Here is a 13,490-nt window from a genome sequence, read left to right on the forward strand (position 1 = left end):
GCATCTTCTGTAAAGACGATTGGATGTGGAGTCGGACCAGGAGTGGTAGGATTTGGATGTGGTGTGCGTCACTGACTCAGACTGCTTTCATAGGTTCATAATAATAACTTTCACCCATTGATTACATCCAGATTTATAGCGTCTGGCTTCTTTTGATGCAGAATAATGATGCATGTCTCACATTAATGATGTAAAAGTCATATTAAATGTACAAATCTGATTTTTTTGCGGAGTGAAAAGATCAGAATTGTTCCGTTCAGATTGTTGTGAGAAAGTCAGATTCAGGTCACATTTTCCTGCTGTGTGAATGTAGCTTAAACAATCGAGGAAGGGTTAATAGAACCTCTTTGGGTTTGTTGAACTTTTCTCTAGCAATAGGGGGAACTCATTAACTCCACATAAACTGCTATTTATGTGGCAGTTTATGTGGAGGCAGTTAATGAAGTTCTGAGCCCTGTGATGTTAGCATATCAGGCAGATTACTGCTGGAAGGAACAATTTTGATCCTAAAACGGAGGAATGCTTACTATGAATCCGTGTTCCTTTTCCAATTATCACACGTCCATTCATGTTGGCAATGCAGTAATACAGGCCCAGATCCCCCACTTCGACACCAGTGATCTTCAGAGCTAGAGACCGATTCATGAGACTCGCTGAATGACGAAGACTGAGCTGAAACACTGAAAACAAAAGTTGTAATTGTTAATGTTTAATTTGGACTGTCACAAAAAATTGAATCCTTCTGGATCGGGACTAAAAGTTCTGGCCTACACTCAGCCGGCCGTCCCTCCCTGAGGCTGGCGTGGAGGACCATGGTTGGAATGAAGCCTGGGTTTTGTTTAAGCCACGTTGTCGTGTCGTACAGGTAGGAGATGTTGCACCCCAGAGTGACGTTTGAACCAAAGTGGACCTGCTGGACCTCAGCAGCTGGAACGAACAGCATCCAAAACCCGGATATGGTAATAAAACCTGGAGGGGATCAAATGGACCAAAGCAGAACAAGTTTAGACAAAACATTCAACTTTCTGACAGTACCAGACCGAATGTGCAGAACAGTGGCTGGTTGTTATCTGAATGGATTGAATGTAACATTCTTAGTACGTTCTGGACCCAAAACAGAAACCATGACCCAGAAAAGTTTTTACTGTCAACAGTAATGTGTAAGCAGGAATGGGGAAGTTTATTGGGATCAGAACTTGATTGATGGAGACGCGATGGATGGATAGGGCCACCAGGAAGTGGCATTCCATCAGGAAGCTGAGGTTTGCCCTGCTCAGGAAGTTTTCCAGGGTTTCCTCTGGGGAGAATTGAGGCTTTCTTTCCTTGAGTACTTGAGGTCATGACAGAGGGAGTGAGGGAAGGATTGGTTTACTGGGGATTGTTGCACAGAGACAGGGACTCCATACAGACGAATTATAGATTATAGTAAGAGGGGAAGTCTTGGAGAGCAGGAACTCTGGTAGTTCGGTACGATGATCAGATTCCACTGTGGGAAAGTGAATTTTCACTTTGTTCTTAGTGGTGGAGAAACATGAGGCTTGGCAGGAACAGAGAAGATTATGACATTAAATGTTTTATTTCAGGCAAACAACAACCTTTATTTCTCAGGTTAAATCTAATTATTTAATGTTTTCTGTAAGCAAACTTCCTGTCGGCCATATTGGAGGACTCATGCTAGACTGGTAGCTATAGCAACATTAATGTTCTTTGAACTGCAGTGGCTGCTGGTCAAGCAGGTTGAGTCCGAGCCAACATGGCTGCTGGGCCCCATAGGTATTTGGTCATACTGGACCCAGTTCCCAGGCCGCTTGACTACAAACTCTACAATTGTTTACATTTCTGCTGTTGTTTGCACAGTTTTTATTGTCACAAATACATAAAACATTTTAACATTTTTACTTTTAAAGTTATCCAACTCAACTTTGCATTCCTTTGGATCAGAATATTCTAGTTTTGATATTTTATATTAACAATTTAGTCCTTGTCTTTGTTTTTAGTATATTTTCATAATTTTTAATTGTAAATGTCTCAATTTTCTGTGACTTTGTTGCTGTTACACCTGAATTTTCCCACTGTGAGAAAATAATTATATTCTATCAACACAGAGCTGAAAATTATATTGAATTATAATTAACAGAGTGCTTACTGCTTAGACACAATATTTGATTATTTAGATCAGTAGCAATCAATTCAATCAATATTTTAAGCAATAATATGGTGACTAATTTTTTCCTAAAATGTCATGGACCGTACAGACCGGTACCGGTACCGGTCTGTACGAAGTAGAGCTCATGTCTTGAGCTCTACTTCAAGACATGAGGTTGTTTCACCAAATGTGAAATAGGTGCATGATTGAAGACATTTGAGTTCTCTGATCTGCTCAGTCTTTAAACCATGATTCAATTAAGGCACCAAGTAGTTAAAAATATCAATGAATAAAATGTTTATTAAGCCACCAAACTCTGGATTGAATCTTCTTTTTGGCATTCTTTATCCATTAATTAAAAAACTACTGCTGTTGTTCTTGTCCCTCAAGTTCCTGGTTCTGTTTTTTCTGCTTCAGTTTGTAGATATTTATTTATTTTTAGATTAGATGTTTTTTTTTTTTTAGAAATTCTTTTACATCTTCCTCATAGTTAGGATGGTAAAATGCATATCTTTATGCCAACTGCCACCATAATTCAATGTTCCCACATCTTCATCAAAGATGAAGCCACAGATTTATTAAAAGTCAAAGCTGAGGTGATCCCACTGTGTGCAGGTTTACTGATTCCACTGGCTAAACGTGAATCTATCAGAAAGTAAAAGATTTTGGCATTACTTACGAATGAGAATCATCATAGTCCAGCCTGTCTTCATCTGGTTTAACGTTGTGTAGGTGAGAGCAGCTTCAGTTTCTGCAGACCACTGACTTCCTTTTAACAGCCCACTCTTTCCACTGAAAGCCCACTTCTCTCTTCTGTTTGATTCCCCCTTCCTAAAACCTCCTTCAACTTTGTTTGAGATAAAATCAAGATCAATTCAAAGTTCATGTCTGTGTTATGTTGTAGTTTTTTAATTTTTGGGTTTAATTTGAAGATAAATAAACTTTTTTTACTGGCAACATGAATTGGGTTTTGTTGTGCTTCTGCGCTGAAAGTGTGAAATGGCTAAACAGGAAATGAAAGCCACAAAACTAGCAGGTATTTTGAAAGCTAAGTTATGGAAAATAAACAACAGAGATATAATGGAACTAAATAAACATAAATATTTAAACCACAACTTTTGCTTTGTCTGTGTTGCCAATTGAAGATGGATGCAAGATGAATAATTCAGATTCATTTGAATTAAAATAATTTAAATGACATTACTCTGACAGATGTGCTTTACTTTCTTTTGTTGCCAATGGTGATCTTCAAATATGAAAATAAAATGTTATCCCAGGGTAATATCTTTTATCAATCCATGTAGGAATAATTTAGACTGAGCTGGACAAATATATTTAGTGAATACTTTATATCAAATCTCCCATCCTAGAACAGTCACAAGCTGCCCAGTCATTCCTGCTCTAGTGTGTCCCTGTCCAAACTCCTAGTGAATGAAAAAGAAGTGCTTAGTATGTTCCTAAACTTAACAGAAGTAAAAATACCTTCAGAAAATATGTTGGTCTGACAGGTTATGACTTATTAAAAGGCATCAAGGAGCTCTTTGTAATTCTCCTTCTCATGTTTCTCTAGATAACATGTAATGATCCCCAGAGGCTTTGCTGTTTTACTGTTATGATGAAGAATATACTTTGTTTTGAATGAGACATTATATCTCGTTAAAACTAAAAACATGCTTTCTTGTTATAATGATATAATGCTCCTGACTTTATTGTCCATTTAAAGACTTCCATACTTTACAAAAGTTGTTTTTTTATTTTACTTTTTTTTTATTATTTATTATTTTTTTATTTCCTTTATTTTACCAGGTAAACCCCGTTGAGATCTAGATCTCAGACCTGGGCAGAAGTCTGCGTAACTTGTGTTAAAACACAAAAGTTACGCATGATTTTAAATATGTAAATTGAGATTGCGTCATTACGCTGCTACCTGCTACTTTTAGAACAACCAATCGCTGCCCTCCTTACTGGGGAGTTGGCCACAGCGCGAAGCGGCTTCATGGTGTCCTGCTGACAGGAGTCCAACCAGCTGACTGCTCTGCTGTCTGTTAAACAGCGATGAAAGCCCCGCTGGTTCTGACAACTTAAGAACTGTTCCGAATTTAAAGTGACGGACTGAGAGGACCGGAAGAGAGCGGAAGGCACCGGAAGTCGGAGCGATCTGAGGTGAACCTTAGTATTAGCTTGTTTGTAGCTGTCAGTGCTAGCATTTAGGTCACTTAGCTCGTTCCTTCCTCTGACAGAGAGTCAGGAAGGGCAGGTTTTTATTTCCAGTCGGCGTAGTAGCAGTTAATATTCTTCTCAGTCAGATACTTTCTAAAGAAAACCCAGGAAGATCAGGTTTTATCTGGTGTGCGAGTCTGAAATAAACCTTTAGTTCAGAACACGCTGTTCTGAATCTTCTGGTTTCAGTCTAAGTGACACCACCATTTATTTTTTGACTTAGTTGAAATTTAAATATATTATTTTCTAAGAAAAAACACTTAAAATCCAGGTGTTTAATTTTTTTGTGTTTTGTTCATATTTTCTTCCATTTTGTGACTTTAAAATAGACCTTTAATTCACAGGTTATTGAGGTAGTGATCAAAATCTGAGTAAAATTAGTTTATTAAAGATTGGACCAAGAATTGGGGACGTGTGTTTTATTTTTAGTTTGATTTAAAGTTCCTACCTCGAGGAAATTTGAAGCACCTTGTAGCTTTTGGGGTTTTTATTTAATTTTAATTTAGTTTAATTTAAACTAAACTTAAGGATTAAAAGAAGTTGAAACCTTTAAAACTGATGAAAACATGAAGACTGTTTTATACAGGCAGTGAAACCAGGTGAGCAGCTGGTGGGCGTGGCCTGTCTGTAGCAGGAATGCAGATTGTTTAGTGTCTCCACCTTTTTTTATCAGGTTCCTTCCTCCATTTTTCACCTCCGGTTCTGTTTGAACGACTCGCTCCATGACCTGCAGCAGCTGCGTGTTGCTGCGGGCTGCAGTTTTTTTTGTTTGTTGTGCCTCTGCTGCTGTTTCTTTCTTTCTTTTTTTTTTTTAAACAATGTACTCCCTGACCTCCACCTCAACCTCAGCTACTTTTGTGCCAGAAGGAATATTGTTTAGTCCTATTCATCAGCAGTCTGTGGTGCTACTGTGACTTTCTCTTGATGTGGTCCAGTGGTGTCCATGTTACAGAAATATGATTATGTTTAGCTTTGATAAACTTGATTTAATTTGGTCTTCATGTTTTTTTTTTCATCCTGGTAATCAGAAATGTGACTCTGTCCTTGGCCGTCAAACAACTCTGCTGTAGTTTGATCACAAAAAACACCCAACTCCTATTTTGACTGACCTCTACCAGGTCCTGGAGTCATTAGTGTGGAAATAAACCTTGATCCAATACAGCGTAACATTAACTTTGAGGTGTTTAGCCGCTATCCTAGTTTCATGTTCAAACCATCTTTTCTGTCCATCACATTGGACAAGGATTGTACCCCCTACTCCAACATCTGTCTGTATATTCGGCCAGATGGCGACTTAAAGAGGAGTTCTGAAAGAGTTGTAACAAACCAAAGTCCAGATAAACTGATTCATGATATCTGATAAATATGTTGTTTTTTTAGGATGGCAGGAGTGTTTGACATCGACCTGGAGACGGAGGACGGCAGCGACACAGAGGTGAGCAGTGATTGGATCACACATCGCCGTGATGTAACAAAGACAAGCAGTGACCTCTAACCTTTCATCTCTAGGAGGACGCGTGTGAGGCGACGGTTGTTGAACCTGACAGGTAAGTTCAGACGAAGCCCAGACAGATGTAGGTGCTGCAGCGAGCTGATTTCTCCTGCTGTGATGTCATGGCAGCGGTCAGACGGAGGAGGTGGAGCTGACCAGTGAAAACGTCAACAGAGACAGCGAGAGAGTTGGACCGGACTGCTTCGAGCTCCTCACCGTTCTGGGCAAAGGGGCCTACGGCAAGGTGAGCCATGCTCTGCTCTTGGTGTCTGGTTTCAGAACATGTCTGCCATGGAGTCATCAGTCTGCCACCACTGAACAGAGAGAGAACAGTTTTGGCATTTTGGTAGCACAACATCTCAGTGAAGACTTGTAGAACCATGCTGCTTTAGGATGCACACCACCAGCCCGGTTCAGTCCGGTTTATTCCAGCTGCAGTCCGTTTGTCTAGAAGGTCTGGTTCGTTTGGGGAGGTGTTGATGCGTAATCAAACTCTGATGCCGACCAAACTCTGGTCAGTATACTGACCTCGGTCTGGGTTCGGTTGAAGTGAACTCAGCTGCGGGTCAAATACATATGTGAACGCCAAGCGGACCGGAGACCGCTCCAAAAGCAGGAAGTGGACTACAGCACAGGGCATTCTGGGTAAATACAACCAAAACAAACACACAAGTCTAGCACTACCAGGAGAAATGACTTGTGGTCAAAGACAAAAAATAAATCCTACCACCTCTGACATCTGACACCTCCGTTTTTGGTTCTTGGTGCAGCGCCCCCACAGGCGAGGAGGGGAACAGGTGTTTTAATTAGTTTGGTTGGTTTGACTCAGAGCAGTGAGAAGGAGAACCACAGCAGCTGGAGATGGAGCAGATGTTGCAGTTTTGGTTCCAATAGAATCAAATCTATCAGAGGGGAAATAGGCCTGATGGAGACCAGGACAAACGCCCTCTAGTACAGCCAGGCATGGCGGTGAAGGGCTGATGCTGCGGCCCCTTGCATTCAAATATGAGTAGTACGGCGGATCTCGAAGGGCAACAGAAGGATCCCTATCGGTATCCAGTCTGGTGAAAAATCAGGTCTGCAGATGTTCACAGTCTGAAACTGGATGGATTGGCGGACTGGTCTGAAAATGTCTAAAACTTATATTTAGGATTGAATCAGGAGTTTTGTGCTGAACTATTTTAATATTCTTCAACTTTCCGTCGTTCTTTAAGGTTTTCCAAGTGAGGAAGGTTCAGGGTCCCCAAACAGGAAAGATATTCGCCATGAAGGTCCTGAAGAAGGTAAGCTGGTGCTGGACCTGGGCTGTCTCCATCTTTTATCTTCGGTTCAAATTTGGACAGAAATGTGTCAAAAACGGGAAAGTTTGTAACATAAAACACAAAGAGTTTTAGAGAAGTGAAAAAAATAGGATGAATTACTAAAGGGAGAGACGCTGAGTTAGAAAATGAGATACAGGTGAGTGAGACGGTAAAAGAGGAGCGGTGCAGACAGCTGACAGAGAAATGGTTCAAAAGATGAAAATTGGACAGCAAAAACAGAGTATTTAATATTTAGACCCTTGTTTAAACATTTCTCTGACTCCTGCAGGCTAAGATCGTCCGTAACGCCAAAGACACGGCTCACACCCGAGCCGAGCGCGAGATCCTGGAGAAGGTCAGACACCCGTTCATCGTGGACCTGCTGTACGCCTTCCAGACGGGAGGAAAGCTCTACCTCATCCTGGAGTGTCTGAGCGGTAAGCTGGTGAAACCCGATGATGATGATGGTGATGATGATCATGACCTTCAGCTGTTCTCTGGGTCACCAGGAGGAGAACTGTTCATGCAGCTGGAGAAGGAGGGAATCTTCATGGAGGACACGGCCTGGTGAGATCTCTGTCTGCGTTGAGGTCAGAGAGCGTCGTCATGGCGATCCTTTCAGGTGACGCGGTTGAACTGTTTTCCAGCTTCTACCTGGGAGAGATCACGATGGCCCTGGGTCACCTGCACTCCAACGGGATCATCTACCGAGACCTGAAGCCTGAGAACATCATGCTGTGTCAGCAAGGTGAGGCAGGCTGCCCAGGTCATTACCCACAAGCAATAATCACATCCAGATGACTGTATTGATCTCTGCGTGGTCAGGGCACATCAAGCTGACTGATTTTGGCCTCAGTAAGGAGTCCATCCACGACGGAACCATCACACACACCTTCTGCGGCACCATTGAGTACATGTGGGTAACTCTGCACACACTCCACACAAAAACACCTGAACCTGAAGAACAGAGAAATTCAGAAAACAAAATATTCGGTTGCTTAAATTGTCTGAAAGCACCAAGAGTCGCTGCCAACTGGTGGTGTGGGTTTGTGATCAAGTTCAGACTCACATTTCAGGATGTTTCCTCTTCACCAGGCAGTCAGAGAGGAATGTTACTGTCCTGTAGCTGCAGTAGCACCGAGTCGTGTTAATGAAACCAGACTGTTCCAGAGGCTGGTGTCTGTCAGAATATTGTCTGAATATCTTATTGATTTCTGTAAAGTAAAGCTAAGAAAACTGCAGATGTTTTGAAATATTCTCCCTACATGTAAATCTATAGACAGTTTGGTTTATATCGAGACTAAAATAATTTTTCTTTATTAGTCAGTTAAATTTGACATACTTTCCATTGTAGGAGACATTTTTTTAATTACGCTCAAATATTTTATCTTATTTGATGAATGAATATTGTGACGTTATATGAACGAATGAGGCAGTTAGTCCAGTCTTTGTCATCTCTTGAAGTTTCTGAAACTACAGCTGCTGCAGAGCGCCACAGCAAATACCAGAAAAAACCCAAAATGGTCACAGTGTCCATCACACAGAGACACACAGGCCAGAACCATTCACTCTCATACCTGAGGGAGAGTTACAGACCACTTAACCCAACAGTCCTGGTTCTGGACTGAGGGAGGAAGTCAGAGTACCCAGAGAGAACCCACACATGCACAAGGAGAACCTGCAGACTAAGCAGAAAGATGCCAGGCTGGGATTCAAACCCAGAACCTTGGTGCTGCTGGCAGCAATGAGACCAACTGCACCACCTGCATCCATCCACAAACGCTGGTCTAAACACAAACCGAGGATTCGTATGTGTTTTAGACAAACTGTTTGTTTGTGTTGTGCTGCAGGGCTCCAGAGATCCTGACCAGGTCGGGTCACAACCGAGCCGTGGACTGGTGGAGCCTCGGCGCGCTGATGCACGACATGCTGACTGGATCGGTAGGCTGAGAGAAGAAGCATGGAAACAGTGAATCAGTGTCAAAGTCTTATGTTTTTATTGTTTCTGATTCCTGTTGCTAAGCAGCGTCTGTCTGAATGTTTCCCTTTAGCCTCCGTTCACAGCTGAGAACAGGAAGAAGACCATCGATAAGATCCTGAAGTGTAAAGTCAACCTTCCTCCGTACATCACGGTCGATGCCAGAGACATGATCAAAAAGGTCTCACACACACACACACACACACACACACACACACACACCATTCTTAAATACACACACCCAGTGATTTGACATTGTTTTCAAAGCTACAGTGAATAAATTCAACATAGACCCTTTAAAGTGCAAAAAATATATACATTTTTACAATAATCAATCAATTATTGGACTTTTTAACTATTTCTCTGTCATATTCGGTTATTTACCAAAATGCTATCAGTGTTTCCAGATTTCTACTCCCTAATCTGCTTCAGAAAGAGAAACCTGCTCATGTTGTTGCTATGAAAAATAATTTATTCCACATCCAGCCCTGTTTGATCCACTCAGCCTGGAGCGGTTTTTCATATTTCTGTTTACAGTAATTAGAAGTTATTGTTGAACCAGGAATGTGTTTATTTCCACAAAGCAACATGGAAACAAAACTCAGATGTCATGAATCATGTCAGATTTCAGCAGATGTAAGCTGTGGTTTAATATGAACATGAAAACTGAGATATTAATGCATCTGGAGAAAAATGGACTTCTTCACATTTAAGTAAAATATCATCATGAACTGAACTGGTCATTGAAACAAAATGGTTCTGCTTCATGCAGAAACACAAAGTTTAACATTTTCTGCTTTATTCCCATTATTTGGATATTTTGGCTCCAGTTGCAACTCTTACTCTGTAGATCTGTCTTTTATTCACTACTAACTGATTCTAACTTGAAACTGAGGCTCATTGTGAGAAGCTGATGCAACGCTGCCACCTGCTGGCAGAACTGAATCCTGCAGCGTTACGGCTTTAAAATGCTAAATGACAGAAAAGTAAGTTAGAATGATGTGGAAAATCTTTGAAGTAATTATTAATACACACACACACACACACACACACACACACAGACACAGTGCTATTATAATACAGAGTCTGAGCATGTGGCAGTCAGATGAAGCTACAGCGGCACACTGCACGAAACGGAGTTTTTTTGCAAGTATGATGAGGTTTTTTTTAAGTCAAACTGCAGAAATCATTAAATGTTTCTCTGTTTAATTTTTTTCCAGCTGCTGAAGAAGAATCCGGCTCAGAGACTCGGCTCTGGGAAAGACGACGCCGCTGATATCCAGGTAGTCGCTGCAGGTCGACTTGGATCAGAAATGTCCTCTGCTGTCCAACTCTGGGGACATTCAGGCGTAACGGCAGCATCTGGATGAAGGTTCACTCAGAACATCCAAAGTCTTCAAAATAGAGATTAAAAACAACCAGAAATAAGATCAACAATATACTGTACAAGATCACAACATGACAAAATACTGTGCAGTTATCAGAAATAGAAATATCATGCTTTTTTATCTTGGTGTACATAATGTGCATGTGTACTGCACATCAAGGAGTGCAGTTCAGGAAAACATGCAATAAAAGCAGAAATGTTATTTAGAAGGAGTAAAGCAGCAGCAGAGGTGTGAACATGTTGGGATCAGTGAAGGTTCTGGAGTCTGACAGCTGCTGGCAGGAAGGATCTGTGTTAACGCTCCTTAATGCTCCAGGATGCAGCTTCATGCCTGGGCTGGGAATCGGGTCAGGAGACGCAGAACAACTGGATCCTGGATCCAGCGGCTTCCTCCTCATGGAGGCTGGAGTTTAAAAAGTTTAAAAGTTTCTGTTCCTCCTCCCTCCCTCTGTCCGTTCAGAACCGATTCTGCTTTTAATTCAGATCTGCTGTTTTCTCCGTTAACCACCAGATTTTGATGTGTGGATGCTGTTTCAGTGTTTCTGAACTTTCAGCTTTTACAAAGTGCAAACAGTGGAAACGCTGATTGTTCAAAGGTTGAATGAAGTGTGGCAGCATCGTTGACCTTTCCCTGGATTTTTCCTGTTTCTTTGCAGAAACATCCGTTCTTCAGACACATCAGCTGGGAGGAGCTGCTGAACAAGCGAGTGGACCCGCCGTACAAACCGCAGCTGGTTGGTCTTCTTCTATGGTTGCTGTGACTTTCAGATCCAGACGGTGGCTTCTTCCTCCTGTTTCCACATGTGAAGTGTGTTCTGCTGTAACTGAGCGTCTCCATTGCCTCCTGCCAGCACTCTGAGGAAGACGTGAGCCAGTTTGACACCAGGTTCACCAGACAGACGCCGGTGGACAGTCCGGACGACACCAGGCTGAGCCACAGCGCCGAGCTCGCCTTCGCCGTCAGTCCATCAGCCTCCGTGTTCTGGAACGTTTTCCTTTTTTTTCTTTCAGCTGTTTTAGTTTTTATTTCCTCCGGCAGGGTTTCTCCTTCGTGGCGCCGTCGGTCCTCGAGAGTCTGAAGGAAGGATTCTCGTTTGAGCCGCGATCGCGTCACGTCCGCCGCCACAACAGCAGCCCGCGCACCCCCATCAGGTAGGAAGTGGTACTGCAGCGTACAGTATCCACCCGCTTCATTTTGTACCATTTTATTACTTCTCAAAGTCACTTACTAGTTACCAGACCAGCTAGTTTCTTTCATCTGTCCTGGTAAGTGGAAGTTTATTGCCAGTAATCTGGATGACATTCATATATTTCTGTGGAGAAATGGGTCTTAAATCCACCCATGATGGTCTTAAAAAGTCTTAAATTCCAGTTTTGTACTGGTTGGTGTAGAAACTGGTGAATAAACAGATCATCACAATAAAATCATACAACTTAAATTTAGATATAGATTTTGATTTCCATCTCAACTTGAAAAAGTCATTTGAACCTTTATTTGAACAGCTACATTTTGTTTGAAGAAATAATGTTTTAAAGTCTGTCTGCCTTCCTAAAGTGGAGGGATAAAGGAAATCCTTGGGTTGGTTAGAAGACATTATTTTTCTCCTCAGTCCTCTGAAGTTCTCTCCGGCTGGGCCCTTTAAGTCCAGCATGGACGGGGAAGCGGACCTGTTCTCCTCCACGTCTCCGCCTGCCGCTCCGCCTCCCGGCCCGCTGGAGAACGGCGCGGCGAGTCGGCCCATCAAGACGCCTTCCAGGAACAAGAAGAAGAAGGAGCATCGGAGATGAGGAACCAGAGGGATTCTGTCTGCTCCATGGACCATCGTCTCTGTCAGTTCATTTATTCAGCTTTCATTTAAAGCTCTGAAGTAACCAAACGACTAAATCCTCCAGACTGCAGAAACTCCTTCTAAATCTAATTAAAGGACAGGAAGGCATCGATTTTCCTTTAGCAGCTCCCCTGCGTGTTTATGGGGTCGAGTTGGGATTTGTGATGGATGGACTGGAAACTGTGGAGTTTAATTACAGAGAGGAAGCTCTGATCAGAGGTCGACCGTCAGCCGACAGGAAGTTAAACTTTAACTCTTCTGTTCTTTTAGTTGCTTTTATTTATTTCTGCATGTAAAAAGAAAACGTGATGACATCAGTCTGCCTGTTGGGTCTGTTTGACAACATTCAACCAATCAGAGCAGACTGGGCCTTAAAGAGACAGGAGCTAAAAACTCAATAGGAAAAAAAATCACTGTCTTCAGCTTTGAAATTATGAGTTTGTAAATTATAGCGCAGATTCTTTAATGACTGTATGTAGAAATCTGCTGAATGATCCATGCAGCAGGATGCCATGTTTGTCTCGTCTTTTTTCTCTGGATCTTCATGTCTGCTGCCAAACTTGCTCTGATTGGGCCGACGGACCGGTCCTCTCGGAAACCAAACCGCTGATCACACAGAAGCTGTTTCTGCAGACCTGCAGGTCAAACCGTGTTGGATCAGAGGTGTTTAGTTCCCCTTCAGTCAAACCAGCAGGGAATCACTCAGGAAGCTCCTCCAAACAGGAATCGGGACGATCCGGATGATCAGGGACAGTCTGGTTCTGGTCCCAATATTTCCTGTTTTATCTAAACTATTCAAAGTTTTTATCTTTTTCTCAGCATTTGGCAGAACATCCCTCTAAACTGACTTGGGTCGAAGGTTTTGGGTTTCCTTCCACAAGCCTCTCAGAGCAGTTTGCTATAAATTTGAGCCGTTCCTCCCAACAGAACCGGTGGAACTGGGTCGGATCTGCCCAAACGTTGTCCTGAAGTTTATTCTGCTGAGTTAGGAAGACGGTCTGAGCTTCAGCCTCCTCAGCCATGTTGCTTCAATATTTCAAACTGAGTTTATTTTGTGAAGCGCACCAGTCCCTCCTGCAGTAAAAGGTCCATCAAACTTCACCAGCCTGAGGGAATCTGGCTTTGGTTTCACTTGGA

At 42.3% G+C, this 13,490-nt stretch overlaps 1 protein-coding gene and 1 gene segment (V, D, J or C); one reads left to right on the forward strand and one right to left on the reverse strand.

Moving 5' to 3' along the window:
* Nucleotides 1–527: 527 nt before the first annotated feature.
* Nucleotides 528–2,958, reverse strand: LOC106938993 (Ig lambda chain V-II region NIG-58-like; the record flags this gene model as incomplete). The annotated part of the segment is given in 3 exon segments: nt 528–680; nt 772–969; nt 2,826–2,958. Coding segments are annotated over 3 exon segments (385 nt in total), but the record flags the coding sequence as incomplete, so codon positions are not given.
* A 1,135-nt stretch (nt 2,959–4,093) lies between these two features.
* Nucleotides 4,094–13,200, forward strand: LOC106938994 (ribosomal protein S6 kinase beta-2). The gene is made up of 16 exons (XM_015021217.1): nt 4,094–4,309; nt 5,747–5,801; nt 5,876–5,913; nt 5,988–6,102; nt 7,073–7,141; nt 7,449–7,596; nt 7,669–7,726; nt 7,807–7,907; nt 7,985–8,075; nt 9,010–9,100; nt 9,211–9,318; nt 10,358–10,420; nt 11,181–11,258; nt 11,376–11,483; nt 11,564–11,676; nt 12,135–13,200. Exons 2-16 carry the CDS (start codon nt 5,748–5,750, stop codon nt 12,310–12,312), a joined length of 1,413 nt encoding a protein of 470 aa, XP_014876703.1. The 5' UTR covers nt 4,094–4,309; nt 5,747; the 3' UTR covers nt 12,313–13,200.
* The last annotated feature ends 290 nt before the right edge of the window (nt 13,201–13,490 follow it).

Source organism: Poecilia latipinna, unplaced genomic scaffold, assembly GCF_001443285.1.
Source record: "Poecilia latipinna isolate Pla-1442-1.1 unplaced genomic scaffold, P_latipinna-1.0 Scaffold2745, whole genome shotgun sequence".
NCBI lineage: Eukaryota > Metazoa > Chordata > Actinopteri > Cyprinodontiformes > Poeciliidae > Poecilia > Poecilia latipinna.